This window comes from Chiroxiphia lanceolata, chromosome 8, assembly GCF_009829145.1.
Source record: "Chiroxiphia lanceolata isolate bChiLan1 chromosome 8, bChiLan1.pri, whole genome shotgun sequence".
Classification (NCBI taxonomy): domain Eukaryota; kingdom Metazoa; phylum Chordata; class Aves; order Passeriformes; family Pipridae; genus Chiroxiphia; species Chiroxiphia lanceolata.
Genome location: NC_045644.1, coordinates 4747285 through 4775106, shown reverse-complemented (window position 1 = coordinate 4775106; position 27822 = coordinate 4747285). Strand labels below are relative to the sequence as shown.

Genomic DNA, 27822 nt, shown 5'->3' with positions numbered 1-27822 from the left:
TTTCTTCAATAAAAGTTTATAGGGGTGAAAATAAACAGAGCAGATGGACAAAGAGAGGTATTTTACAGTGCATCTTTCTGGTTTTGGAAACCACATTAACTTCAACAGGAAAAATGAAAAGCAAGGAAATCAATTCAGGAGCATTTCCAACCGAGCCGGTGCAATGAAAATGAACGAGGGAATTAGGGATGAACAACCCCCTTCAGCACTTCTGCAGATATTCATCAGCAACACAGAGACTTAAGAAAGTTTTTAACTTTAAATACTACTTAGATATTCTACAGGCACCGAGGTTAGTCAGGAAGAATCTAAGATCTTAACAACACATCCCGTCTTTGCTTCTTCAGGACTTGATGTTCAGTGTGGGATAAAGACAAGACTATTTTTAAGGATCAAAAGTCCAAGCCCCAGCCCTGACTGTGGATCTCTGCACCACACTTTGTACTGCTCCAAATTTTCAGAGTGAGGAACTGCCTGGGGAAAGGTGCCCTTTGTGCTTCAAGGAAAAACCGATGGTGAGGGAGAGGCTCTTTTTGCTCCTTTGCTCTTTCATTTGTATGACCATAATTTCACAGTTTAAAATAAAAATCAAGGTCAAATCCCCACCCAAACAAACACTGAGAGGTCATCTGGCAATAGTGTGAAGATAATGCAATCACAGAGTGGTTTGGGCTGGAAGAGACCTTAAAGCTCAACCAGTTCCACCTCCTGCCATGGGCAGGGACAACTTCCACTAGCCCAGGTTGCTCCAAGCCCTGTCCAACCTGGCCTTGGACACTTCCAGGGATCCAAGGGCGGCCACAGCTTCTCTGGGCAACCTGGGCCAGGGCCTCACCACCCTCACACTCAACAGTTCCTTCCCAATATCCCATCTAACCCTGTCCTCTGTCATGGGGAAGCCATTCCCCTTTGTCCTGTCACTCCAGGCCCTTGTCCAAAGTCCCTCTCCAGCTCTCCCAAAGCCCCTTTAGGCACTGGAAGGGGCTCTCAGGTCTCCCTGGGGCCTTCTCTGCTCCAGGTGAACACCCCCAGCTCTTCCAGCCTGGCTCCAGAGCAGAGGGGCTCCAGCCCTTGGAGCATCTCCGTGGCCTCCTCTGGACTCGCTCCAGCAGCTCCACATCCTTCCTGTACTGGGGACCCCAGAGCTGGCTAATTTAAGGAATCCTCTTTGCAATATTGTTCATATCCCTGTAATTGCCACATGTCTGCTTATTTATGTCAGTCAAGATATTAAGAGTGTCAAAACACAGATCTTCCCAACCCTATTTCAATCTCCCACAGAATCCCCCTGAGCCCAGAGGAGTTCTCCTGTTCCAAAAGACACAGGTAACACACGCTGTGAGGGTTTCCCAAGCACCTGCAACAAGGCTCCTGAGACAGCTGGAGAAGTAAAATCACTTTGGAAAATACTAAAAAAAGAAAGAAACCCAAGGGGCTTTAGATGTTCCTCATGAGCTGCTCTCCAAGGGCTCCTGATTTCAAACACCAGGTGCTTCCCAAGCTGTGGCCACACACGAGGGAGAATCCCAAACCGGTGAGACGACCCCAAAATATGGCTCAATCTCCTGCCTCGTATTTATTCAGAATGAATTTTAGGAGGCGGTTAAGGAGACCTCAGAAACCAAGATTAAAGTTATGGCGCGTTTTTATAACTGTGGTTCAGGATTTTATAGAAGTAAACGCTGACAACTTTATAGCCGTGGTCGCTACCAGTGAACGCAGCCGAGATTTCTCCAGGCAACTAGTAAATATAATGTTTTTGCCTTATACTTTCATCTCAGTACACATAAAAGCATTTGACACACTTAATAAAATGTCACCAGCATAAAACACTGCACAAAGGAATGCTAAATAATGACACAGCTGCAATTATTGAGGAAAAAAACAAGCATTAGAAACATTTGTAGCCTTTCTCTGTATTACTGTGATGGTGGAATCTGGGTTTAAAATGCCCTTTTTTGTTAACATCATCGAAAATATTCCTGAACATACAACTCCATCCAGTAACCAGTTTTGAGGTCATATGGAAAACATATCATTTATCCTGAGAAGACTAAATTTAATTGTTATAAGGTATGTATAGAACCTTACTGCACCTGCTGTTGGCTCCAAAATCTGGGATCTCAGGCTGATGCCACCCTTAATTTGGGGACCCCTAAAACAGGTCACTAAAACACAGCTCAGCCACCTCCAAAGCCAGTTCTTAAATAATTCTTTGCATCAGAGAAGGAGAAAAGCCCAGCCCAGGCTGGCTGCAGCTTTGTGTTTTACTGTTTCCAAGCAACCCCGTGGTTTCGGCTCCAACACAAACCCAACCAGCCCAGAAATCCAGGGAGCCTTTCCCTCCGTACTCACTTATTCTGCATCATGTTCATTATCACCCAGTCGAAGGGATAGACATTCTTCCCAATGAGATTCTTGAACATGATGAATGTTTCCATCAGAAAATCCTAAAAGGAGAGAAAATATTTGGAGAAGGCTGTTCTGCTGGATCACAGAAATCCACGGGATGGTGGCAGTTATTAATGACCACACTCCAAAGGCGTCCTCGGGTTCTGCTCCATAAAAAAGCCATTATTCATATAAAACACACCTAAATCCTACTAAAGCATATTTATACATCATGTCCATAAATCCTACAATAATTCCAGTTAAACTTGTCAGAAATTATAACAACTTTAATCCCACATTGTAACAGCCCATGGGGATGACTCAGGACCTACCACTGGTTCATCAGTTATCTCAAAGGGAGTAACATCTGAGAAAAAATAATTTTATACATATCTATATATACCTATACACACATTATATTTTTATATTTTTTATATATAATAATTATTTTTTATACTATGAAGTCTCACAGTCCCTTTGTGGGCAGCCTGTATTGTGACACACATGTTGTGACACATGCCTGGGGTCTCTTAGAAAGCTGTTAAAAGCACACTGGGACATGGAAAGAGAAGGAAAAAAAAAGCTAAATATTCATTAAAATCTTATCATTACATTGAAAATACTTCCTGGAGTCAGTTGATGAGTTTTCCCTCCCTTTGTCAATATCCTCCTGAAATCAAGATTATTTATTTATTAAAATAAATACATGTTCTAGCTAAAAATGGGATCCATAAGTGTGGTGGTGCCCATCGCCCTGACATGGGGTAGAGCACAGCAATAGTTTGGCCATCCCAAAACTGGGAGAGACTCTCCCTAAAGGCAGCAACAGTAATTCCTTCTGCAAGTGACAACCTGTCCCAGAACAAAAGTTAATTTAGCAGCATAAAGCAATTTATTCCTACACAGATATAAACAAACACTTCTTTGGACCAGAAACCTCATGTACTTTACAATGTAAATCATCTCCTACAATTTAGGAATCTGCAGTTGCCATCTGACAATTGGAGCAATATCAAATGCTGAGAGAGAGATAAAGGGTAAAAAGAACTTAATGCAGAAAGTCCTTGATCCACTTCACACAGAGATAAAAATGAACTTTTATTCCAAGGTTAGAATATTTTCCCTTTGATTCAGTTTCTCAGCAATGGTATTTATCTCGTCTATCTTTAAAATGTCAAATGCCTACAAAAAAAACCCCAAAATGTTACATTCACTGGACTTTTAACTAAGACTGCTTTTTATGTAACCTTTTCAGTGAGAAACAAATCTGAAGTTGCTGCTCTCATCAGTCTTTCTCCATGTGTGAGAGATGGTATCTTCATCACATTTTATCTCCGGATTCGCTGTTCTGTTAAAATGCTTTTCCTGGCTCAGAGATCCCCAGTCAGAGGGATGCAGGGAGCTGCAGGGATTCTGAGAACACAACACTGGGATCACAAATCATTGAATCATAGAATGGTTGGGTTGGAAGGGACTTTAAAGACCATCCAGTTCCACCCCCTGCCATGGGCAGGGACACCTTCCACTAGCCCAGGTTGCTCCAAGCCCCGTCCAACCTGGCCTTGGACACTTCCAGGGATCCAGGGGCAGCCCCAGCTTCTCTGGGCAACCTGTGCCAGGGCCTCCCCACCCTCACAGGGAAGAATTTCTTCCCAATATCCAAACTAAACCTACTCTCTTTCAGTTTAAGGCCACTGCCCCTTGTCCTGTCCTTCCATTCCTCCCGAACATTCTCTCTCCATGAAGCAACATGAACTTCCAGGGTCTTGGGCTCTGCCACATGCACGGCACGAGGGCTGCTTTGGGATGTTTTGCATCCCAGCTCCTGCTACCCAATGAATCATAAAATCACAGAATTATTAAGCTTGGGAAAGACCCCCAAGATCATCAGGTCCAACCTCTGACCAAACACCAATGTGCCCACTAAGCCACATCATGATGTTTTGGAACTGCTCGTGGTCCAAGAGGTGTCACCACTGTATAAAGCCAAACTCAGGCCAGATGCTCTCCAGGAGCTCAGTAAAATCTACCTTCATGTAAGAGATCCAACTGCAGATTTTACTGCTCACTTTTCATGTATTTTGGTGGAGGAGTTACATTGTTGACGATTGGGGCTCGTTCCTGACCCTGGAGGTTCTGCCACGTCTGATCTGACCTACTTTGCTGATTCAGCTCTACATTTTAATCTACTGATATTTACATTTTAATAACCCCATGTTCACTCAGGTACTTTAAATAATGTTCTCTAACAACTGAGCTAATTATTGATCAAATATAAAGCTCCTCATGCTCACCTGTGGTTTATGTATTCAGAACATTGCTGTCTTTGCCATTTTATCTTTCTTATAGAAAAGCAAATGGTTTGGATGAATTAACCTCATGTTATGAGCAAAACCCAGGGCTTTTCTAGGGGGTGGAAGTGGAGAGAGAAACTTCTAGGGCATGCTGGGTTGCTGTAGAATCTACTTTTTTCAGTATATCTGGAAGCAGAACAAATTCTTCTGAATATAAAAAAATTATAAAAACCTGTATTAAAGGAGCAAGGGCTGCAACTCCTGGTCTCTCTCCAACTACAAATACAAATCATATTTAATATCCCAAGGAAGCTTAATCCAGAATAGGTAAGAATCCTTCCCAATTCCCATCCACTGAGTAAGCTCACCCTGAGATATTCCATGTGGCAAAACATCAACATACTTTTTTTGTCAACTAATACCGCAGATGTCTCAAATAAAAATAATTTTTATCAAGTAAGAAGAGGAAAGAAATCAATCAGTCCCAGAAATAACCTCACTGATCTTGGCTGACGTTTCCTCTCAGGATGACAACAGAATCACAGGTTTGGATTTCACAGAATCACAGAATTACAGCCCAGTTTGGGTTGGAAGGGACCTTAAAGTTGGAAATTCCTCTTTGAACGGACATATCTTAATAAATCTAAACACTATATTCTGCAGAGGAATAAAAAACTGATTTTATTGCATTCTGCCTCACACTTTAGAAGGCTTTTGAGGCCAAATATGACCATTATAATAATCTAAACCTGACACCACCATCACACAGCCCATAAAGTTTCCTCCAGCAGTTCCATCTCCTGGCTGAGCAAGAGCACAGAAAGATTTAAGGGTCTCCCATGGCAAAGAAGCAACCACAGCTTCACTTTTCTTGTCATTTTTTTCAGGAAAAACCTATTAATTTCTGTTTGGCTTAATCTAATTTCAGTCCTAAATCACTGCTTTGTGATTCAAATGAATACTCTGGAATAGGAGGTGTAATTATCACCTCCATGGCCAGGGATGCTGGGACTAAATGAAAAGACTTGTGGATTTAAACTCTAATGGGTGAGTCAAATGACAGTGGCTCACAAAAAAACTGCTGGAATAAAGAAATGGAAACCCCAAGAAATGTCAAATGAAGAGGCAGGGAAAGGTGTTTTTCCCATCCAAACCATCCAGTCCAGTTCAGCAACATCCCACCACTGAGGAGAGAAGAAAACAGGAGGTCCAAGAGAGGAACTAAAGGAGGTGACAGAGCTTCGGTTCTGATGGGGAAACAGAAACCAGTGACCAAGAGGTGGCTTTCACAGTAACACTGAAATGTCATCTGTGAGGAAATACTTCAGAGAACAGAAATTCCTGGGTTTGGCTCTCACTGAAAAGGTTGTGTCAGCTTTTCTCTTCAACACAGAAACTGGGTTGTATCATCTTTTTGTTCTCACTGATGACTCAATCAGTTTTATTTGTGCTTTAAAAAAAGGAAAGAAAATTCAGTTTACTCACTGAAGTTTCCTTTTTTTACAGCATTACCAATGTTCTGCCATTATACCTGCACATCTTCTTTTATTGTATTTAAAGTCAGTTTAAGGTAGCATTTTCTACTCTTATCATATTACTCACTTAATATTTTACCAGCTTACTACGTACTTTAGTTTCCATTAACGCATATTATCATTTACACAACAATATTAAAACATTTAAAAGGTACATTTAATTAAAGTGTTGCAGCAACTGACCAAGTTTGGATTAGAAAACCTGCTAAAACAAATGATTACAGGGGAGCACAACAGTGGAAAACAGGGAGTCAAACAGTTCACATGCTGATGGAAAATATGATTTTAACAGTCCAGAGCAATTCCAGCTCCACAACCCCAAAACATGCAGGATGAATATTCAGAGTCAGGACAGAAGAAAGAAGTGATTCCTCCTGAATCCCAGAGCACTGAGTGCACATAAATCAAACTCTTAAAAAGGACCCATTATAAATAGACCACTTTCCAAATTTCAAATATATACTAATTCTGTTTTTCACAAGGAAGATCTGACCTACAGAAGCACCTTGCAGGCAATTTAGACCAAAAAAGAGAGATTTTAAACAGAACACTTTCGTTGCCATTAGAAAAATCCCAGATTTCCTAAGCAGCACTTTTCTCTCTGCGTGTTTTTGTTACATGTTGTCCTGATTTTGGCTGGGATAGAGTTAATTTTCTTCCTAGTAGCTGTGTTTGGGATTTAGGATCAAAGTAATGTTGCTAACACACTGATATTTGGGATTTTGCTGAGCTGGGCTTACCCTGAGTCAAGGACTTTTCAGTGTCCCAGGCTCTGCCAGGGAGGAGCTGCACGAGAAGCTGGGGAGGAGAATGGCCAGGACAGGTGACCTGAACTGGCCAGAGGGATATTCCACACCTCAGAACATCATGCCTGTTCTGTCAACTGGGTTTTTTCCCAACCAAACTGGGAGAACTGGCTGGGAGCTGCCAATCACTGCTGGGGGACGGGCTTGGCATCTGTCAGTGGGTGCTGAACCATTTTATTGGACAGCACGGGTCTGTCTGGGGTTTTATTCCTCCCTTTCTGTTTGTTACCTCTCTTTTAGTTGCTATTTTTATCATCATAATCATAATTATCATCATTATTACATTAATAATGATTTTATTTTTATTTTATTTTCCTTTATTTCAATTATGAAACCATTCTTATCTCAACCCACAGGTTTTACCTCTCCCTGACCCCCCTCCCCATCCCACCAGTGCAGGGCACTGTGAGTGACTGTGTGGCACTTATTTGCTGCCTGGGTTCAATATGTTTTCAGAGCAAACTGCTTTCACCTTTCCTCATGTAAAACCCTGCAATCAGACTTCCTTCTCCAGAGCCAAATGCTTTAAAAATAGAGAAATATTTGGCTTGATAAACCTTAACACTCATGTCTTTTCTGTCTGCTAAAAAGCAGTATTTTCACTCCACTGGCTACATTTAGCTTGGGAATGTTTTATTATTAGTGGAAAACCAAATGACTATCCATGTAAACGCTCCAAGATGCCACAGCAGGGTAACTGGGAAGCCCTTTCCATGTAGTGATGCCCATCTGCAGCTCTTTGCAGCAGGACTTTGTCTTCATCCTCTGGAATCATCAGCTCTGTAACTCAGTGATGCCAGATCAGGTGCAAACAGAGGCTTTAGCAACTTATCTGAAAACTGGCACGGGGCAAAGAGCTCAAATCTGGCAGAATATGGGTAGAAATAAGAAGAACAACAATTAAAGACAAACTGGAAAGTCCAAACATAAAGAATTTACACAAAGGAAAGACCCTGGGTTTGTTCTGTTGGGTCTGGAAGGAAGAGAACCTGAACAAAGATTAAAATCCAGGTGAGACTGCCTGGAGCATTCCCAGGATGGCAGTGGGGAATGGGACAGAGCTGAGCAGCTTTGGGTCACCACTAACTGATGGAGCTCAGCCAAGAGTTTGGTGTCCCCTCTGCAGCCATATGGCAAAGACAGTTTAGGTTATTACAGAGTTATCTCCTCAGCTATAAGCTCCTTCTATTATGCTTTAATTAAGTTGGGTTGTTGCCTTAGTCAGGCCACTGAACGACTCTGAGAAGACAAATTTCAATTATTATTGCTTATTTAACAACTAAGGGCACCTCTAAGGTTAAAATGGTTTGTATAAAAGGGAAAATGAGCAGATCTCTGTGTAAAAGCTACTTAAACAAAGGAAAGCAGGACATCTGGAAGATTAAACACTGAAAGTTCCTTTCCTAAGTAAGTTTTATTTAATATTCTTCTCTCCTTAAACAAAAGTCTCATCACTCCTGTTTTTTCATGCTTTAATTGCTTCAAATCCAGTGTCTCATGCTTTGAACAGCTCCAGAGCTTTAATAAAGATTTTTATATTAATTCTATAATGCCAAACACATTTTGTTGACATTTCACAAGGGTACTTAATGACCAATAACAGGAAAAAAAACAAACAGAAGGTGAACTATTTTATGAAGAGATAAACCAAGTTAAACTTACCACAACATCTGACCTCATCTTCCCAAAAGTCTTGATTAAATGAGCATAGTGATAGTCCTCCATCTGCCTTAGAATGGCTGTCATGCAGGCCACAAAACTCCCCTGGGGAAAAAAAAAAGTAAAGAAGGCAATTGTTTAAGAAAAGGCAACATATTTCTTGCTATTGAAACATAATATTGCTTGAGAGCCCCACACAATGTAGTAGATATAATTCCATCATTAAAATTCATTAGTGAATATGCAAAACTCTGTTAAGAAAACAAAGAAACATCTCAAAAAGTTTCCATTTCCAATTTCATGGGTTTAGCACTGAAGCTTTTGCAACATGTTCTTCATCTAAAAATTGCTCTGACATTAAAGGCTTTGCAAGGTAATAAACACCACTCCTAAAAATATCACACAATATCAGGATTTGCATTTGGAAAGTCAATACTCTGCTCAAGGAAGAAATCTCTTAAAAAATCATTACACTGAGCACCACAGCTAAACCCCGAGTTTTAATTTCACTGAGTGGTATTTTCAGATATTGTGATGATTAAAAAAAACCCCACCAAAATCCAATAAGTTTCATAAAAGTAGAAGAGCTGAACCAACCAGATCTCTCTCAAACCATGGAAAAAGTAAAAAGTGCCAAAAAGAAAGTTAAATCTTTCCTTGTGGTGTGTCAAGGTGTGGTAGTAACAAATCCAACCCATTCCTATGGCTACTAGATACAGTAAGATCCCATAAATAGGTTCTTCTTGTCCATCATCTCTCTCTAAATATCTGCTAAAAGCCTGTTAATAATTTCCAGGTCTTTTCTGGTCTTTGATGAAAAAAAAAAACATTAAAAATTTGAAAACCCCACAGAATGACTCAGAAAATAAGTGATTCTTTCTGTGGTTTGATAAAACTCTAAATTCCCCTTTTCAGTGCCATTTCCAAGGTTATTCTGTGCCCCAGCCCAAGAGAATATGAAGGAATTTTCTCTCCTTTCTAAGGCACAGAGCCTTTATTGTTGCCTTTAAGATCAGCATTACTTTCAATTTAAAATATTTCTTTCTACATCAGTCCAAGCAACTGAGATTAAAGCCCAAATGACACCAGGTTATCTGTGTGTGCTCTGAGCCCTCTTAGTTACAGGCTAATCCCCAACCTCCACCAGATAAGCACTCCTGGAATGTGCTGTTCTCTCATGGAACTCCCCCAGAACTGATTTGGCCCATGTGGGACATTTTCAACATGATGCAAAGACACCTGATGGGAGCTGTCAGGAATGTGCAAACTCCACGAATAAGAAAGGGAAAGGCCACCAGAGCTGCTGTTCCAGGACATCAAAAGCACTTTCTAACAAACTCTGACAAGAATAGAAGCTGGGGCTGCACAAAGACAATGTTTACTACTATGAAATGGAAATCAGGAGGGCTCATATCAGAAATCTGAACATTAATTGTCACCACAGGCTCTAATGAGCGCTCGACACAACAAACGCCGTCGATGGGCCTGGAAGAAAACATCCAATAGCCCACATCCAGTCCTGTCTCCCCTATTGATGTCATCAATCAAAGGGATGTGCCAGCACTAGTCAGAATTATAAATTTTTTAAACTGGCTGCCTAAGATGAGCTGCAGATGGAACTCAGTCCATCACCGCACTCACGGTGCTGCAGACGGTTCAGAAACACTCGGGAGAGCTGGAGACAAAACTTGTTTTCTCATGGTGTCTTTTCACACACACTCAAATAACCTCCAAGTGCATTGCTTGGCAAAGACAAACCTATTTTTGCTTTTTCTCACATAAACACATCAAACCCACACTGGCAAATCCAGCCCTTTCCAGGTGTCCAGCAGCCAACTCACAGCTCTGCTGCCTTCTGACAGAGTCGGTTCTGAAAGTGGCTGAGGGCTTTGGTCATATTTTGGTGTTTATCTACCATTTGGGGAGTAATTTCAGTGAACAGACAGGGCTGCAACACTCAAAAGATGAATTTCATATCCGAGGAAATTGTCAGGGCAATTTGGTATGAAACAAAAATCACGGAATCACAGAAGGGTTTGGGTTGGAAGGGACCTTAAAGCACATCCAGTCCCACTGCCTGCCATGGGCAGGGACAGCTTCCACTAGACCAGGTTGCTCCAAGCTCCATCCAGCCTGGCTTTGGACACTTCCAGGGATCCAGGGGCAGCCACAGCTTCTCTGGGTAACCTGTGCCAGGGCCTCCCCACCCTCACAGGGAAGAATTTCTTCCCAATATCCCATCTAACCCTGCCCTCTGGTAGAGGGAAGCCATTCCCCTTTGTCCTGTCCCTCCAGGCCCTTGTCCCCAGTCCCTCTCCAGCTCTCTTGGAGCCCCTTTAGGTACTGGAAGGGGCTCTCAGGTCTCCCTGGAGCCTTCTCTTCTCCAGGAGAACATCCTCAACTCTCCCAGCCTGGCTCCAGAGCAGAGAAGCTCCGGCCCTTGGAGCATCTCCGTGGCCTCTCTGGACTCGCTCCAGCAGCTCCACATGGTTCCCATGTCGGGATCCCCAGAGCTGCACAGAGCCCTGCAGGAGGAGTCTCTCCAGAGCAGAGTAAATTAATGAAGATCAACTGTTGAACTTGCAAACACATCTGAACTCTCATTTTTCAATGCAGGAGCAGCCAGAGGTGTGGATGAATTTGATTGTCATCCTCTGCACCTCCTGGTGACCCCTGTCCCTCCTCCATCCCCTCTAACATCCCAGCTCCTGCCCAGGCAGTCCAGCCCTCCCCTGGGAGCAGCACAGGCTGCTCTGGCTGTCCCCATCAGCCAGGAAAATGATGAGTCACTGAAGGGAGAGATAATTACACAAGAATATCTTCTTAATTAGCATGGTGAGAATGGGAAAGGAACATGAAAGTTTAATGTCTGGTGGTGAAACACTCTGAGTCCACGTGCAAGAATTAAAATGCCAATAGGAAAGCCTGGTAAAAATCTGGAATGGGTGTTGGAGGAAATACTAATGGAACATGAACAGGAGGGGATTCTGTAGTGCTTTAAGTTTTAGTTAAAATCACAGAACTTTGTGAAATGTTGTGTAGCTGATGCTGAGCCCCCAAAGTGGTGCTGAGAGGGTCTTTGAGCAGTTAACCAACACTTATTCCTGTTTTCCTGCATAAACAATGATTCATGCTCGTCTCAGTATTTACCTAGGTAATAAACCCCCTTTTCTTTCTTTCTTTGATACATTATTGTTCTTTTAATCCAACATTGTCTCACACAGACACCCCCGGTACGACATTTACCTGCAGATCCTCACCTATAAACACTGTTCAAAGTCCCTGCTGGGTATGAAAATCTACTTAATATTAGGAAAAAAAGTGCACTATCAGTCACTTGCTCACCCTTCAGCATTTTCTTTGCATTTAGTGAGGTATCATCTGCAGCCAGCACGCTCTTAATTACAATGCTAATAAAATTTGCAATTATTTATAGGCAATATTTGTACTCACGGTGTTTTTAATGTGGTCTACTAACTATTTAGCAATAGCTAAAGATGATTAAATTTTAGACTTAAGCTGGTTCTTAATCCTTAGTTGGATTTGGAGACCACTGTCATCATCTACAGCACTCCAAGCAACACATAATAAAAAGGGATCTAATTCTCTAAAAAATCAATTTTAATTTTAACCATAGGAATAATTGCAAAGCCACACTGATACAGAGAGTCCTGCAAGGGCAACATCAGGGACTTGCTATTGCCCTGGGCATTTATCAGCTATTTATTCACTGAAACACTGTCAGGGTTTATCCTGAAGTCTTTCACGTCCTTCTTTACTATCAAAGCTCAGAAATGAGGGAGCCACACGGAGAGCAGGATAATCAAACCTATCACACCAGAGGAGCACATTTACTGCACTTTGTAAGCAGTTTATTACAATTAATGTCTCTCCTGCCCAAAAATTGGGGTGCTGGATTCACTCTTTCTTTTCAAACCAGCTGCACTGAGGCCAGTGGGTCACCTGGGGTCATCTCAACCCATGGAGAGCTCCAGGCTGGGGGAGGAGTGGCTGGAAAGCTGCCTGGGGGAAAAGGGGTGCTGGTCACCAGTGGACACGAGCCCAGGGGTGCCCAGGTGGGCACGAGGCCAGTGGTCCCTGGGCTGTGCCAGCCATGGTGTGTCCAGCAGGACCAGGACAGTGATTACTCCCCCTGTGCTGGGCACTGCTGAGGTCAAATCTCAAATCCTGGGGTCAATTTTGGGCCCCTCCTGACAAGAAGGACACTGAGGGGCTGGAGCGTGTCCAGGGAAGGGAACAGAGCTGAGGAAGGGGCTGGAGCACCAGGAGCAGCTGAGGGAGCTGGGGGGGCTCAGCCTGGAGAAAAGGAGGCTCAGGGGGGACCTTCTCACTCTCTGCAACTCCCTGACAGGAGGGGGGGCTGGGGGGGTCAGGCTCTGCTGCCAGGGAACAAGGGACAGGATGAGAGGAAACGGCCTCAAGCTGTGCCAGGGGAGGGTCAGGTTGGATGTTGGGAAAATTTCTTCTCCAAAAGGGTTGTCCAGCCCTGAAAGAGACTCCACAGTGGTGGAGTCCCCATCCCTGGAGGGCTTTAAAAGCCATGTGGATGTGCCACTTGGGATATGGGTTAGTGGTGCCCTTGGCAGTGCTGGGGAATGGTTGGACTTGATGATCTTAAAGGACTTTTCCAACCTAAACTATTCCATGATTCAAGTATTCCCAAAGCAAAACCATGGGATCCAGTATCTGCAAGCCTGTCATAAGGGAAGCCAGACCCAGCTCCCATGTTGGAGGATGGTAATTCAGCCACATTAAAAGAAAACCAAATTAAACACAACACCAAAGTGTCTATTTTTCCTTTGGAAACAATGCCTGATTATTCAGAAATTAATTTTATATTAAAAAAAAAAAGAACATGAAATTCCAAACAGTAAAATTGCTTCTAATTTCTGCACCATTGAGCTCTGAAGGAGAAGTTGAAGAGGCCCATGAAAGCTCCAAAAGTACCTATTTCCCTAAATTATCTTTAAAATAAGACAATCCATGTTCAAATGGCTCTTGAACAGGTACAAGAAGGGAAATTTTCATATCAAATAAACCCCACAAGTAAAACTAACACTGAGGAATTTCAGAATGAGAAGAGAATTCCCTGAAGGAGAGACAACACATGCCAACACTTTTCTCCCTCAGGGATAAAGTATCCTATTTTAAACAGTATTGTGCATTTTCTTCCAGGGAAATCTTTAAATTGGGAATATTAAGCTCCTTATGTATAGGAGAAAATCTAAGAGAAATCAAAAATACATTGAGTTTAAGGATGTTTCAGTGCAATGTCCCTCTTTCCATGCTCAGGAATGATCAAAAAGTGTAAATTAGATTTATTTTTTCAAAAAAATTCTCCTTACATGTCCTTAAAAGACTACACAGCTAAATAAATAAATGGGTAAATAAATTAAAAAAAACAAAAACCCCAAAACCACTTGAATGAACTATCAACATTTTGGCTTTCAGAACGTTTTCACAGAAATTATTTTGTTGAAAAGGGTTTAAAAGTCCCTCACAATTACCAGTTTGTAAAGATATAAAAATGAAGTTTTCTCTTTGCTTACAACATGTATTCTCTCTACATCAGCAACAAATAAAGAACTAAAAAACAGTTGCTACCAATTCTAGAAGCCACAAATTAAATTGTCACCATTTATCGACTCAAAAGATAAAAATCCACCTCTAAAATGTCCCAAATTTCAACTTTTTGGTAACTTCTAAGGGTACTGGTTTGTGAAAATGTAAAATTCAATCTGTCAGCAGATCAGTTTGCTCACTTAAATAATATATTTCATATAATTTATAGTATAAAGATATTATACAACCCAACATGGGTAAGGCAGAGGGTCTCCCATCACTTCTTGTTTTAAAGAATATTATATATTGTGTAATATTTAATGAGCTGGATGGGAATTGCAGTTTTCAGTGCATCCCAAAGGGAGTTTGACACAGATTCCTGAGGCTTTTACCAGCAGCATCACACCAGCAAGAGCAGGAAAAAGAACCAAAACAAAGCAAACCCCCTCAGGTCCATAAATATATATATATATATGTATATAAATTCATACATGTATTTCTCATAGTATTAAAACAAACATTTCTTTTCCTGGAATAGAAAATCTGTCAGTAAATTCACCACTAGAATACAAACAAGTATCAAATGTTCCCATTTATCACATTTTCTTACTGAATGTCCACTGTTTTCCATTTCCTTAGGCCAAATCCTGCCTTTCTGAACACGGGGAATAAAACATGGGAGTCTTTTCCCTTTGAGAAACACAAGTGAACATCTGCAATAGCGGGAGTGATAAATACTTGGGGATTTTCCTGCTGCCACAAACATTATTATAAAGCCTCTTTTAGCCAATCAAGATGCAGGAAGGTATTTTCACTGATAAATTTTGCTCCCACAGCTCCTGGAAAAGATGTGCCACCTCCTCTATTTGATGTGATTTAAGGAGCTCAGGGCTTGCCTAGACAGCAAAACCTCTTTTAGGTCAACTTAGGATAAGTCCATGCAGAATGCAGAACACTGATATCAGAGTTTATAGGTAAATATCACTTTATTTAGTCTTGAAAATCTTGTTTTGCCTCAAAACATATTTTATAGATCCTGATTTGATCTCTACAATTCAGTCTCAGTCAATTGAAAACTTGTTTTAAAAGGAAATTTCTTATAAGACTTCAATGGTGATGATCAGGTCCTGCCCAGCTTCCAAAATAGGAAAGAATTAAAAAGACCTGATTTTCCTGAAAAGTGCAAAAGGTCTAAGGACATTTTCCATCTTCACAGGTGGGGCATCAAAGAACAGCATCCTGGTGTCCTACTGGGATAATGATCTATAGGAGGAACCTCAGGAGGCTTCTCCAGGGTTGCTGCTCCAGGGTTCCAGGACAAGAGGAAATGGCCTCAAGCTGTGTCAGGGGAGACTCAGGCTGGACATCAGAAGGAATTTCTTCATGGAAAGGGTGTTCAGGCATTGGAAGGGGCTGCCCAGGGAGGTAGTGGAGTCCCCACCCCTGGAGGTGTCCAAGGAATGACTGGACGTGGCCCTCAGTGCTCTGGGCTGGGTGACAAGGTGGGGATTGGGCACAGGTTGGACTCGATAACCTTGGAGGTCTTTTCCAACCTTAATGACTCTGTTATTCCATGGTTGGACCAGGCTCCTCTGGGCTTCACCCCCTTGGATCTCAAACCTCCAAGGATGGAGGGAACTGCAGTGAGGAATCTGCCTCTGGCATCTCGACACCCTGGGGCACTGTCAGATCCCCCCTGAGCCTCCCTCAGGCACAGCAGAACTATTCTGCTGCTGCCAGGACTCACAAGCTCCCAGCTTTCCCTGTCTTGGAGACCAATCCTGCACCATCAGGAAAACAGGATCTACCCACCCCTCTTTTGCCACCCCACGGGCTCAGCCCTTCCCAAGGCAGAGCAGTCCCTACCCAGTCTGCATTTCCCAGCCCCTTTCCTGGAAACTGCTGTATTCAGGAGCTCTTCCAGGCAACACAAATGAGGCATTTTCCATAAAAGAGAACACTGGAGAGGTCAGCTCCACACTGGGTCCCTGCAGGAATGGCTTAGCACAACTCCTACGTGGCAAACTAAGAAGCAAAACATTCCTCAGATAAAAGTTTAAGTCGACAAAAGCTCTTGCAATTAACACAAATCACTTTGTGGATGCGACATAAATGCAACAAAAGTTCATTTTTCAGCTTCCTACTTCATGTTCTACTGAAATAAATTAGCTTGAGGACCACAGGGAAAAAAAGCCACCTGAAAAAAGAGGCTGGAGCCAGGTGGGGGGTGGGCTCTTCTCCCAAGTAATGAGAGACTGGACAAGAGGAAAGGGCCTCAAGTTGTGCCAGGAGGTTCAGGTTGGAGAGTAGGGAAAATTTCCTCACCAAAAAGTTGTCCAGCCCTGGCACAGCTGCCCAGGTGGAGTCCCCATCCCTGGAGAGATTTAAAAGCCATGTGGATGTGGCACTTGGGGACATAGGTTAGTGGTGGGCTTGGCAGTGCTGGGGGAATGGTTGGACCTCATAATATCAGAGGGCTTTTCCAACCTAAATGATCCCATGATTCTCTGAAATACCATTTTTGGGGAAGGTAGTTCAGTTGGTTCCCAGCAAAAAATCCCTGTCCAAAAGTTTCCAAACTTCTTTCAACTACCAAATGCTAACAGAGGACCAAACCTACAGACACCTTGCCCTGTTTGGGAACAGCTCTCCATCACTCTGACAAATCCTTCCCAATCCCAGTGAGCCCCAGCAAGGTAAAAGTACTCAACCATTTCCCTTTGACAGCTTCCTGTGCTGTAACACTTCCATGGGTTCTGATCCGCTGCTTCAGAAGGAACTTGTGCTTATTGTTTCATTAGAAGGAAAATCCTATATTCCCAAACAGCAGGACAAAAAGCCCCACAGCTCTGAATCCAGGGAAACCTCTGAGAAGAAGAGAAAGGGATCTTCACAGAGATCACAACCAGAACCCAAACCCAACTGGGGCCTTCCAGTACCTGAAGGAGACCACAAAAAACACGGAGGGGGACTACTGAGAGTGGCCTGGAGGGACAGGACAAGAGGGAATGGCTTAAAGTTGACAGAGAGTAGGTTTAGACCGGATATTAGGAAAAAATTCTTCCCTGTGAGGGTAGTGAGGTGTTGGAATGGACTTCCAGAGAAGCTCTGGATCCCTGGAAGTGTCCAAGGCCAGGCTGGACAGGGCTTGGAGCAACCTGGGCTAGTGGAAGGTGTCCCTGCCCATGGCAGGGGGTGGAATGTGATGGGCTTTAAGATTCCTTCCAACCCAAACCATTCTGGGATTCTTAGATTACAAGAGCTCAACTGGAATTCACTTTGCAAAAGGTTCACTGGTTATAAACTCCAAAATCCACACAATGAGAATACACACAAAGCATTCCCTGCTTTGAAAGTGGTTTGCAGTAACTTCTATAAAAAGCAAGCAAAAAATTAATGAGACATTTTAACAACAACATTTATCATGTTTTTAGGGCTCTTCTTCAAAGAAGTCCATTTTAACCAAAAATGCTTTGCTTTTAAAAGCTCCACACAGTGCCAGGATTGAACAGGAGGCTCTTCCACGGCACCCACGGTGCTTAACTGTCCTCAAGGTCAAGACATTTATTTCTAGTTTTCTAAATGCAATTGCCTTTCCCCATTTTTTTTCTCCCCCTGCTATGCTAAACACCATTTCACCAAAACTCTGGAGAACTGCCCTCAATAAATCTGTTCCAGGTATCTCGGTTTACACATCTATTAATGCTAGCAATAAAATTATAAATGTAGTCATAAAATACAGAAAACAACTGTATTTATGGCAATGGCCAATATTCAAATAGGATAAAATAAAAAGGAAATTACATACAAATATATTTTTTAAAAATTCTGCAAAAATGCAGCACTGAAGTGGGAATATAACCATTCTGGGACTTAGAATGCCTTATTTTTATTTTAATTATAGCTGCTTGGTGCTCAAAGCCTTTCATACCATTCCATGTGATAACAGGACATATTGGGAGGGCTGAGGAAGGAGATGTAGAAGGAACAAGAGCTGGAGGGTCCCTTTATCAGTCCCTTTTTGAGGAAGAGCTTCCAAAGAGAGGAGCAACCTCTGAGGAAGGGCTCCAAGGACTCAAACTCACAGCAGAGCAGAGAGATGTCACTGACATTTTCATAGAATCCCAGAATGGTTTGGATTGGAAGGGACATTAAAGTCCTGGGCAGGGACACCTTCCACTAGCCCAGGTTGCTCCAAGCCCTGTCCAACCCGGCCTTGGACACTTCCAGGGATCCAGGGGCAGCCATAGGTTCTCTGGGTAACCTGTGTCAGGGCCTCACCACCCTCACACCAAACAATTCCTTCCCAATATCCCATCTAACCCTACATTCTTTCACTTTAAAACCATTCCCCTTGTCCTGTCACTCCATGCCCTTGTCCAAAGTCTCTCTCAAGAAATCCCTGAGGGAGCTAAAATAAAACCAAAACTAATGTAATCAGAAACTCCAATTTACTTATCAAACACAATGAAAGTTGAAAGCCAGGTAAATAAAGTGATGACATTGGTGCAGACCAGGCAAAGAGTTTAAAGTTTGCAAAATACCTTAGAAAAAGTGAAGATAAGCAGCATCCTGTGTTAGAAATGCCTTCAACAATCCCAGGAACTGGGATGGCTACAGGTATTATGGATATTGGCTCTGCAGCAGGCAAATCACTGCATTGAGGTATCCCCACGACAAATCAAGGGAATACTAAGGGGGGATTTATCATCTATTAAATGAACCCCCTGTTCACACCAGGCAGGTGATGCTGCCAGATGAACACGAATCTAAAAGCAACAGCCATTTTCAAGACAAATTATTCCACTTTTGTTGCTTCTCATTCGACTGTTGTGACATAAATTATTTAGCAACTGGTTTATTGAGGGGCTCAGTGAGCTTGAAAGATAAGAAATATGTGCAATCAAAACTTAATTGATAAAACCATGCAGTTTGGATATCCCTGGATTAAAAAGCTGTTTGCAGGAAGTCTCCTGGGGGAAGCTTTTGCATTTTTTAATTAGTTCCCACCTTTGGTTTGTTTAGAGCATAAACCATCACACTATACCCTGGGGGCTGCTCCCTTACCAAATTTTTGAGAGAGACAACAGTGGATATGGGAAGGGGGTTGATGGGGAAGCAGGATGGGATGTGCTGTTCTCAGCTTTCAGGGCTGCAGAAGGTGACACAGTCCTTGCAGACAGGAATTACTGCCAGGCTCTCATCAGTGGTAAAAATAAAGACAGGGCTCTCTTCACGTTTGCATGATATCAAAATGAAATCCCCATCACAGGCAATGTTCTCATTCCCTCCTCCCCAAAGAGCAGGAAAACTGATTAAATACAGAAGCACTGCTGATAACAGGTTGGTCCTTCATTATGACTTCTCTAACTTAAGTTCAATTTTCCGTGATATTTAACATTAGAGTACCAAAATTAACAGTATTTACACAAATCCACCACCACAGTAAACAAGAGAAATACAATTTCCAGACAGGATCCATTTCCAGTTAGAATTTCTGTCCCAACATTGACAGCTAAGAGGAGCTGTACAGATTAATACCCAGGAGTAGCAAACAGGGGATTTCAAAGAAGTGAGATTGCTCTTCCCTACCTACTGGAATATCCTCACCTTACCTGCCTCTTCCCTTGGAATCTGGCTCCCAAATCACCCCTGTGCTCCTCTGGGAGAGATGCAAGGTGAGGACTGGAGGAGCAGAGCTCCTGCTAATGCACAGGTTACAGCTTTGGTCCAGAGTTAGAACAGGAGTCACCAGAGGAAGGAGAAATCCCATTATTCCCATGCCAGAGGCACAAAACCAGAAGCACCACGAGAGAGAGCATTTCCATGGGGTCCCAGGCCAGGCTGTGGCAGAGCTGTGGGCTGAGTTCTGCTGGCCATGGAACCAGAGCCATTGCAAGAACCTGGATCCAGCATCCAGCTTCCAGCTCTCTGTTCCCATCTGGGGACAGATGGGAATATCAGGACTGTTATCCCACAGGAATTGTATACCAGAAAGTTTTACAGAATCCTAGACTGCTTTGAGTTGGAAAGGACCTTAAAGACCAGCCAGTCCCACCCATCTGCCATGGGCAGGGACAGCTTCCACTAGACCAGGTTGCTCCAAGCCCTGTCCAACCTGGCCTTGAACACTTCCAGGGATCCAGGGCAGCCACAGTTTCTCTGGGCAACCTGTGCCAGGGCCTCACCACCCTCACACTCAACAATTCCTTCCCAATATCCCATCTAACCCTGCCCTCTGGCAGTGGGAAGCCATTCCCCCTTGTCCTGACCTTCCATCCCTTGTCCCAGGTCCCTCTCCAGCTCTCTTGGAGCCCCTTTAGGCAGTGGAAGGGGTTCTCAGGTCTCCCTGGAGCCTTCTCTTCTCCAGGAGAACACCCCCAGCTCTCCCAGCCTGGATCCAGAGCAGAGGAGGAGAGTTTTATCCTTGTCCTATGCACAGAGGTTGCCTCTTGCACAGACAATCTCACTTTGCCTCACTCCTTCAAGTTGTTCCATTTTATCCAATGTATGTAGGGTTTCCAGGAGCACAGGAAAAACTCCCAAGTGTTTCCCTTCAAGAACAAAAAGCCAAAAGTTCAGATTGCTCTATTTTCTGGGAGACTTCCTGCAGTTATTTGGAGGAGCAGCCACATCTCCATTCCATACACTCTCAAGGAACACAGACCTGTTTAATACTTTGCAGTTAATTAAAGGGAACAGGGAAGGACTCCTCTGCAGAACCTGAAATGATAATATGTGGGCTGAGTCTCCAAAAATGACCCAATTCTTCCTGTAACATTATTAAATTTGAATTTTATTTCTTATTAAACTCACAGTAACTCAGAATACTTTGGGGGATTCTCTCAGACAACCTCTTGCTAAACAGTCTCCAGAAGAGCTTCAAAGGTATCTCATGAAAAGAATATGAAATCAATCTCTAACATGCAATCTAAGCAAAAGGAGATGAACACTTCTATTGTAGAAAACTGAATTAATTTAAACCCTTTTTTATTAAGATTTGGAACAATGACCAAAACATTCAGCATAATAAGCTCCAATAGGATGCTGCCGATAAAAGGTTCTTTATCCTTTTCCTACCTGAACTCAGCAGAAATCCAACACCAGCAGGAGAAAAGGGGACTATCAGCTGGGTAAAGGACAAACTTCCTGGAGTAAATAAACCACAGTGTGGAAACAGGATTTCTCCCCCCCACCCCCCCCAATTCTTCTTTTTAAATTCAATTTATTCTATTGACTTTAGATCAATAACAGAGATTGGAAGTCAAGAAACAAACTAAATATTTTAAAACCAGGACATCTCATTCCCTCTTCCATTTCATGGAAAAAACAAGGTCACAGAATCCCAGAATGGTTTGGGTTGGGAGGGACCTTTAAAGTTCATCTTGTTCCACCCCCTGCCATGGGCAGGGACACCTTTCACTAGCCCAGGTTGCTGCAAGCCCTGTCCAACCTGGCCTTGGACATTTCCAGGGATATCCTCCAACTCCTGAAGGAAGGAATGGAATATTTGAGCAGGTGGCTCTACTCCAGATAAAGGTAATTCAGGTTTTTCTACGCTTGCAATCCCACCAAAACCCACCTAAAACATCTGAGGGGAATAACTTCCCATTGAACAACTCACTACCTCTAAGGTGTAAAACATGCTTTGGTAATTTTCCTCATCATATCCAACACTCTCCCTATATTCCAGCAACAACAAAGCCTTTTGAAGTGCTGTTTTTCCACCACCGAAATAAATTTCGAATTATAATTGAATTTCATTTTTTCCTCCCAACTTGGTCTTGGCAGAAATCAGAAGGGAAAAAAGTAAATCCCCTCCCAAATAAGAAGTCATTTATCACGTTCTGACAATGCCCCTCACATTAACACCAGGATTAAATGTACATTCAGTATATTCAGCTCTGTAATTGCTTTCCCACACGTGTGGCTGATGCGTGTGGGCAACAAAAGCAACTTAAGTTGAGAGATGTTTTTTAATTACAAATCCACACCTAAATGAGAACTAATCTCTCTTTGAAAAAAGCAATTAAATCCAAACCAAGATTAAAATCAGTGATTTAAAACGTTCCAAAGTACAAATCAACCTTTCTGGCTGCAGTGGCAGCAGAGGGACGGGTCGTGTGCCTGGGAAGGTGGTGGGAAGAGGCTGGTTTGGTCCACAGAGCTCAGCTCACCCTTCCCACATCATTCCAAGCAAATGTATGTGGATATTCCATCATCCACATCCCTTTCTCCTTTTTTTCCTCCCAGCTGGGCAGTAACAGGACTAAGCAGAACCTCTTTTCCATGCCCAGACCCCCCCCAGGATTTCCCATCCCAGACTCTGCCAAGTTAAATCCTCTCAAAACAGCACAACTGAGGCAAAGTCACTTTGATATATATTCAAAATGTGAAACAAATATTAAGAAAGAATAAATAAAATTCAAACTAGTGCACAGCAAAAGCTCAATGGAACGGCAGGGGGTGGAACTAAATGAACTTTAAGGTCCCTTCCAACCCAAACCATTGTGTGATTCTATGATTAAAATACTATAGAATTCAAATATTTCTATATGATACAGTACTACTTAGATATACCAAAAATATGAAAAACTGGAGAAGCAAAACACCTGAGAGATCTCAAAAATCCCAATTAATCCCATCTTCAGTTCTCAAAACAGGAGTGAAATGTTTTATTCCTATTTTATTGCAATAGTATCGTTATTTTGAAAGTACTTTTCCTGACATAATTTCTGTGCATTTAGAACCATCATAACCACAATTTTTTTAGGTGTAACATTTGAAACAACAGCAGGAGAATAAACCAATCCTGTGTGGTGGCAGAGCCTACAGGACTCATCCCACTCCTGACATTTGGCAAAAATCAGATTTGAAAACAGTAAGAAAGATTTCTGTTGGTATGGCTGAAAATACTCCTCATCTGTTGGGGAGGGAAAAAAAAGGATTATAAAAAAATGCTTTAAAAATACCTTAGAAAAGCGACTTAGAGCAAGACAAAAGTCTCTCAAGGCTACAGAAATAACCCTGGTTAAGTCTCTTCCTATAACTGTGAGGTATATGGGCAATTTCTGCATAAAGAGAGTACAAACATCACCCAAAGTCATTAACTGGTAGGTAGGAATTAATATGTTTATAATTCAAGGCAAGTGATAAACATGAATAAATAAAAGGGAAGTACTCATTGCATCCCTGTGTATTACTAAAACTCTTTTTTTTTTCCTTATTAAATGTAAAAACTAACATGCATTTTGCTTTTTCCAGTCACTGGGGTTTTTCTAGCCCGTAATCTTCACCTAGTAATTTTGGATAACACCTGAAATTAAACAGTTTTCATTTAAAGAAAATCACCAACAATCACAAACATAAAAAAACCCCAAAAGATAATTTCAAGTTCAATTAAAATTTTATGAAAAACATCACATCATAAATTGCCTATTAAATGAGCTCTTATGGGATATCAAGACACGGTTGGAGCAACTTGGTCTAGGGGAAAGTGTCCCTGCCCATGGTAGGGAGTGGGAATGGGATGAGCTTTAAGGTCCCTCCCAACCCAAACCACTGTGATTTTATAGTGACAAGAGAAAGGGGTTTGTCCTTTTTCCCCCCAACTTGTCTCAGCCACCAAAAAATGTGTGTGAGGTGAAGCATCAGTCACATGATGTCACTCCCTGTCCATTTAGCATCACCTTCAGTCCCCAGCAGCTTTCCCCCAAGATATCAAGCCCCTTATTTAGATAATCAGTTCCTGCAGAGCTTATCTGTCACTGGGTAATTGATGTGAAATAACAGAATTACACATCCAAACAAACCTCATTAGCTCCTCAGCCCAGCTCATCGGCCCCAGGAAAAGCTCAGCTCACAAATAAAGCCCCGGTGGTGTTTCCTACCAGCCTTCAAGGAAAACTTGGATTTACAGCAACTCACAGGGAAGGAAAAACTGAGTTCAGTAAATAAACAGTCTCCACAGCTTGAGGGAGACAGAAGGGATTACAGGAGGTACAGGGAAGGGCAACCAAAATCCCAGCCTGGAGAAGAGAAGGATCCAGGGAGACCTTGTGGCCTTTCAGTATTTAAAGGGGATTTGGAAGAAAGATGGAGAGAGATTTTTATTAGAGTTCAGTTAGATGGGATATTGGGAAGAAATTCTTCCCTGTGAGGGTGGGGAGGCCCTGGTACAGGTTGCCCAGAGAAGCTGTGGCTGCCCCATCCCTGGAAGTGTCCAAGGCCAGGTTGGACAGGGCTTGGAGCAACCTGGGATGGTGGAAAGGGGCATAGAATGAGATGGTCTTCAAGGTCCCTTCCAACCCAAACCAGTCTGTGCTTCCAGGAGAAGGAGCTGGAGAAGCTCCCTCCTGAGAAGAGGCCACAAAGTCACAGATTCTTCCAAGAAGAGAGGGAGGGGATCTATATTTTTCCAAGATTTCCAAATCCAGAGTGGTGGTGGATAAAAGGAGTGCACAGCTGGTGTTCCAGATTTCACAGGTTTAAAAACAGGAGGCAGCTGCTGGAGTGAACAGGAGATGAATTTCAAACAAATATGAGATGGTACTTTTAACTGTGGCATTTATTTTCCACATACAGTGAAAAACTTGGAAGTTGTGTCTCCCAAAGTCCTGGAGCCAGGCAGCAAAGGCAAGGCCACCAAGGGAATGCATGAAGTCAAGTAAAGTTTGTAGACAAGGAACAATCATTCCAGTTCTCACCCAAAAAATTTCCCCATCCAGGCTCAGGCGGAAGGGCAGTGACAAGGGAGGGATGTGGAGGCACTCAAATATTAGGGCACCACTTTGAATTCCTAGAAGCAAATTGAGGAAGTTTCACAGTATTATCAAAACTATCAATGTATTTCTGTGGTTTCAGAGGTTTCTCCCTCCTTCCCAAGAGCCCCTTCAGTTACTGGGCTTTCCTGCAATGCTGATGGACACCCATGGATTTAAGGCATCTGCTAATTATGCTCCTCAACTGCTGCTACGTATTAATATTTAAAATTGTTTAAAAATTGAAGAAAATCAAAATGTGGTGTTGCTTTTAATGGTTTTTAATATAGTGCCCAGAAGTTATAAAGGACAGAGACACTTCATTGAACTGTATTTTGAAGAGCTACAGACCACGGATTAAGAAGGACTTCACTTGGCTCCTGCTGTCAACTGTAAACTCATTTAATGTCATTATCAGGCTTCCCATATTTATCATCAGGCTCCTGCACAACACAACTTATTTAAATAACCTGTGCTTTTAGGATTTTCAGACTTTAAAAATATCTTCTTATATTCCTGAGTTAAAACTTAGTCACATATATTTTAACGCATAACAGATTTAGGTGTCTGCACAGTCAGTCATGAATGTAACATATTCTTATTTGCAAAAGCTAAGAGTTTAGGTCATTTTATTTAGAAAAAAAAATAAATAAAGGAGTAGAAGCTCTTAATTGTGAGCATATGGCTAAATTTGGGGTGCCCATGATATTGCAACCTGCCCCTTTATATCCCTTTTTATTCACTGCCACCACATCTCTGTGTCATGTATCAAAGTTATTGAGGGTAATTAGATTTTGGTGTCTGCTTAGGGATTTTAGAAACTCTGCTAAAGAGTTAATTTCTCAACATTATAGCCAAAATCCCTAATTTTGGTTTAGACTCAGAGCACCTGCAGAAATGGTGTGTTCGATTTACATCTACTTGCTCTGGTCACTCATTTCTCTCTTCCATAATTTCATATTTTCATTTTTCACTTGCTTCATACATTTAATCTTAGCTTGTTTTTCCTGTTAAACATTATGCAATAGGACCAGGATGCTCTCTGGGCTTCTAACTTTAAGGCAACATGTAAAAGCATATAAAAGTCTATATTTTTATGCTCTATTCAAATTTTAAATAGTTCAATATTTCAACTGAGAAAACCTTGCTGAGGGTTTGGGAGTTTACATTACTTTATAACATTGAATGTTCTCCAGTTTGACAGAAAAGTTGCATTAAATCCTCCATCTAATGAAATCAATGTTGTATAAATAATATATTATTCCACCACAGAGCAAATAGGAAGCAGATGCAGTATCCCCATTATTTGTTAGATCTGCCTTTTTTTTGGTCCATAACTTGAATTTTAAGATGGAATTCATGCTCATTTCAAATTTCATTAGGTGCTTACATCTGAAACCATTTGTCTGAAGGCAATCAGAAGTCTGATCAGATTTTTTATTTTTAAGCAGGGCAGTATTTTTTCCCTTTGCCATAAAGCAGTCAGAGAGAAATCCCTGGAATCTGGAAAAGTAATAAAATAAACGAGACAAACCAAAATATTAACAAAGTTGGCATAATGTTCCTTTAAAAAAAAATTCCCCCACACTCCCAGTTTCTTGAGACATCTTAATAAGGATGTAATTCCACATTTGCTCTCGCTGAGCAAATCAAACAGGGTGATTTATTATTCAGATGGGCACAAAGGATTTCTGAAATGCAGAAAGAAGGGTTATAAAAGCACAAGTCATCAGTAATGAGGACAAGCTAAACTGCCTTTCAAATCTGAACAAAATGCAGCCATTTAGGGTCTCATACATCACACTCTCCCAGCCCCTCATTTATTTCCACACTGTACAAGCTGCATGATAATGGAACCAGGGCAGAATTCAGCACCTACTGAGAACATCTTGATCAGACAAATGATTCCTCACCACAAGAGATCAGAATCCTCATCCTCAGAAGAACAAACAAGGATTTCCAACCACCACTTTAGTTCCCTTCCCAAAAATATCTGTGTATTGCAAAGGAACTTTTCTGACTAGAAACACAGTGAAAATATGAAAAAACTCCCACTCTTATTCCAAGAAAATTCAGATTTTTTTCTTCGTATGAATGATAAACATCTACAGCAATCTGGGTTCCTGATGGGACACCATTCAACTGAAACTCAAAATCTCAGCTTTAACTGCTGGGACATGCTGTTATATTTTCTTCTAAAGAGAAATTGAGAGAGAGGACCGAATCCTGTTCCTACTTACCTCAACAAAGCACAGAAATAACAATCAGAGCTAATGAGGTTACTCAGCATTTTCCTTCTTAGAGCAGCAAACCCACAAAGAGCAGTTCCCTCAATGAGATGGTTAATATTTTAGCTGCACACAGGTATTATGGGTATTACACACATAGGCTGAAATCCACTTTATCTTCAAAAGATAAAGATAATGATTATCTTCAACAGATAAAGAAAGACAACAGCACAGGTTCAAATGAATTGTCCAAGCTCAAGGAAAAAACTTATCATGGTGCAAGACACTACATCAAATCCCTCAAATTTTTGCTGAACAGGACTCTGAGACACCTTATTTCTTTGGCATCACAGCCAAGCAGAATAAATCCTTCCTCAAAGCAAGGAGCACCTCCAAGGATTTGACTGCATGGAGACCTGTTTGAAATTCAAGCCAAGTTTGCCTCCACCTCAGCTGGAGCAGAGAAGCATATTTAACATCCCACCATTTTTCTTCCAATGGCAGGCTGGAATAAGTAAATAAACAAATAACCAATGTAGTCCAGGAAGCCAGGCAGATGTCATCCA

At 42.0% G+C, this 27822-nt stretch overlaps 1 protein-coding gene across 2 annotated transcripts in view; it reads right to left on the bottom strand.

The window, feature by feature from the left end:
• The window catches only part of DOCK1 (dedicator of cytokinesis 1), a 282369-nt gene that overhangs the window by 118187 nt on the left and 136360 nt on the right, over window positions 1-27822 (bottom strand). For both annotated transcript variants that reach the window (XM_032694686.1, XM_032694687.1), the window contains exons 28-29: window positions 8689-8790; window positions 2356-2450 (exon numbers count right to left, since the gene is read on the bottom strand). In XM_032694686.1, coding sequence (XP_032550577.1) covers window positions 2356-2450; window positions 8689-8790 — 197 coding nt within the window. The remainder of the gene's footprint in view (window positions 1-2355; window positions 2451-8688; window positions 8791-27822) is intronic.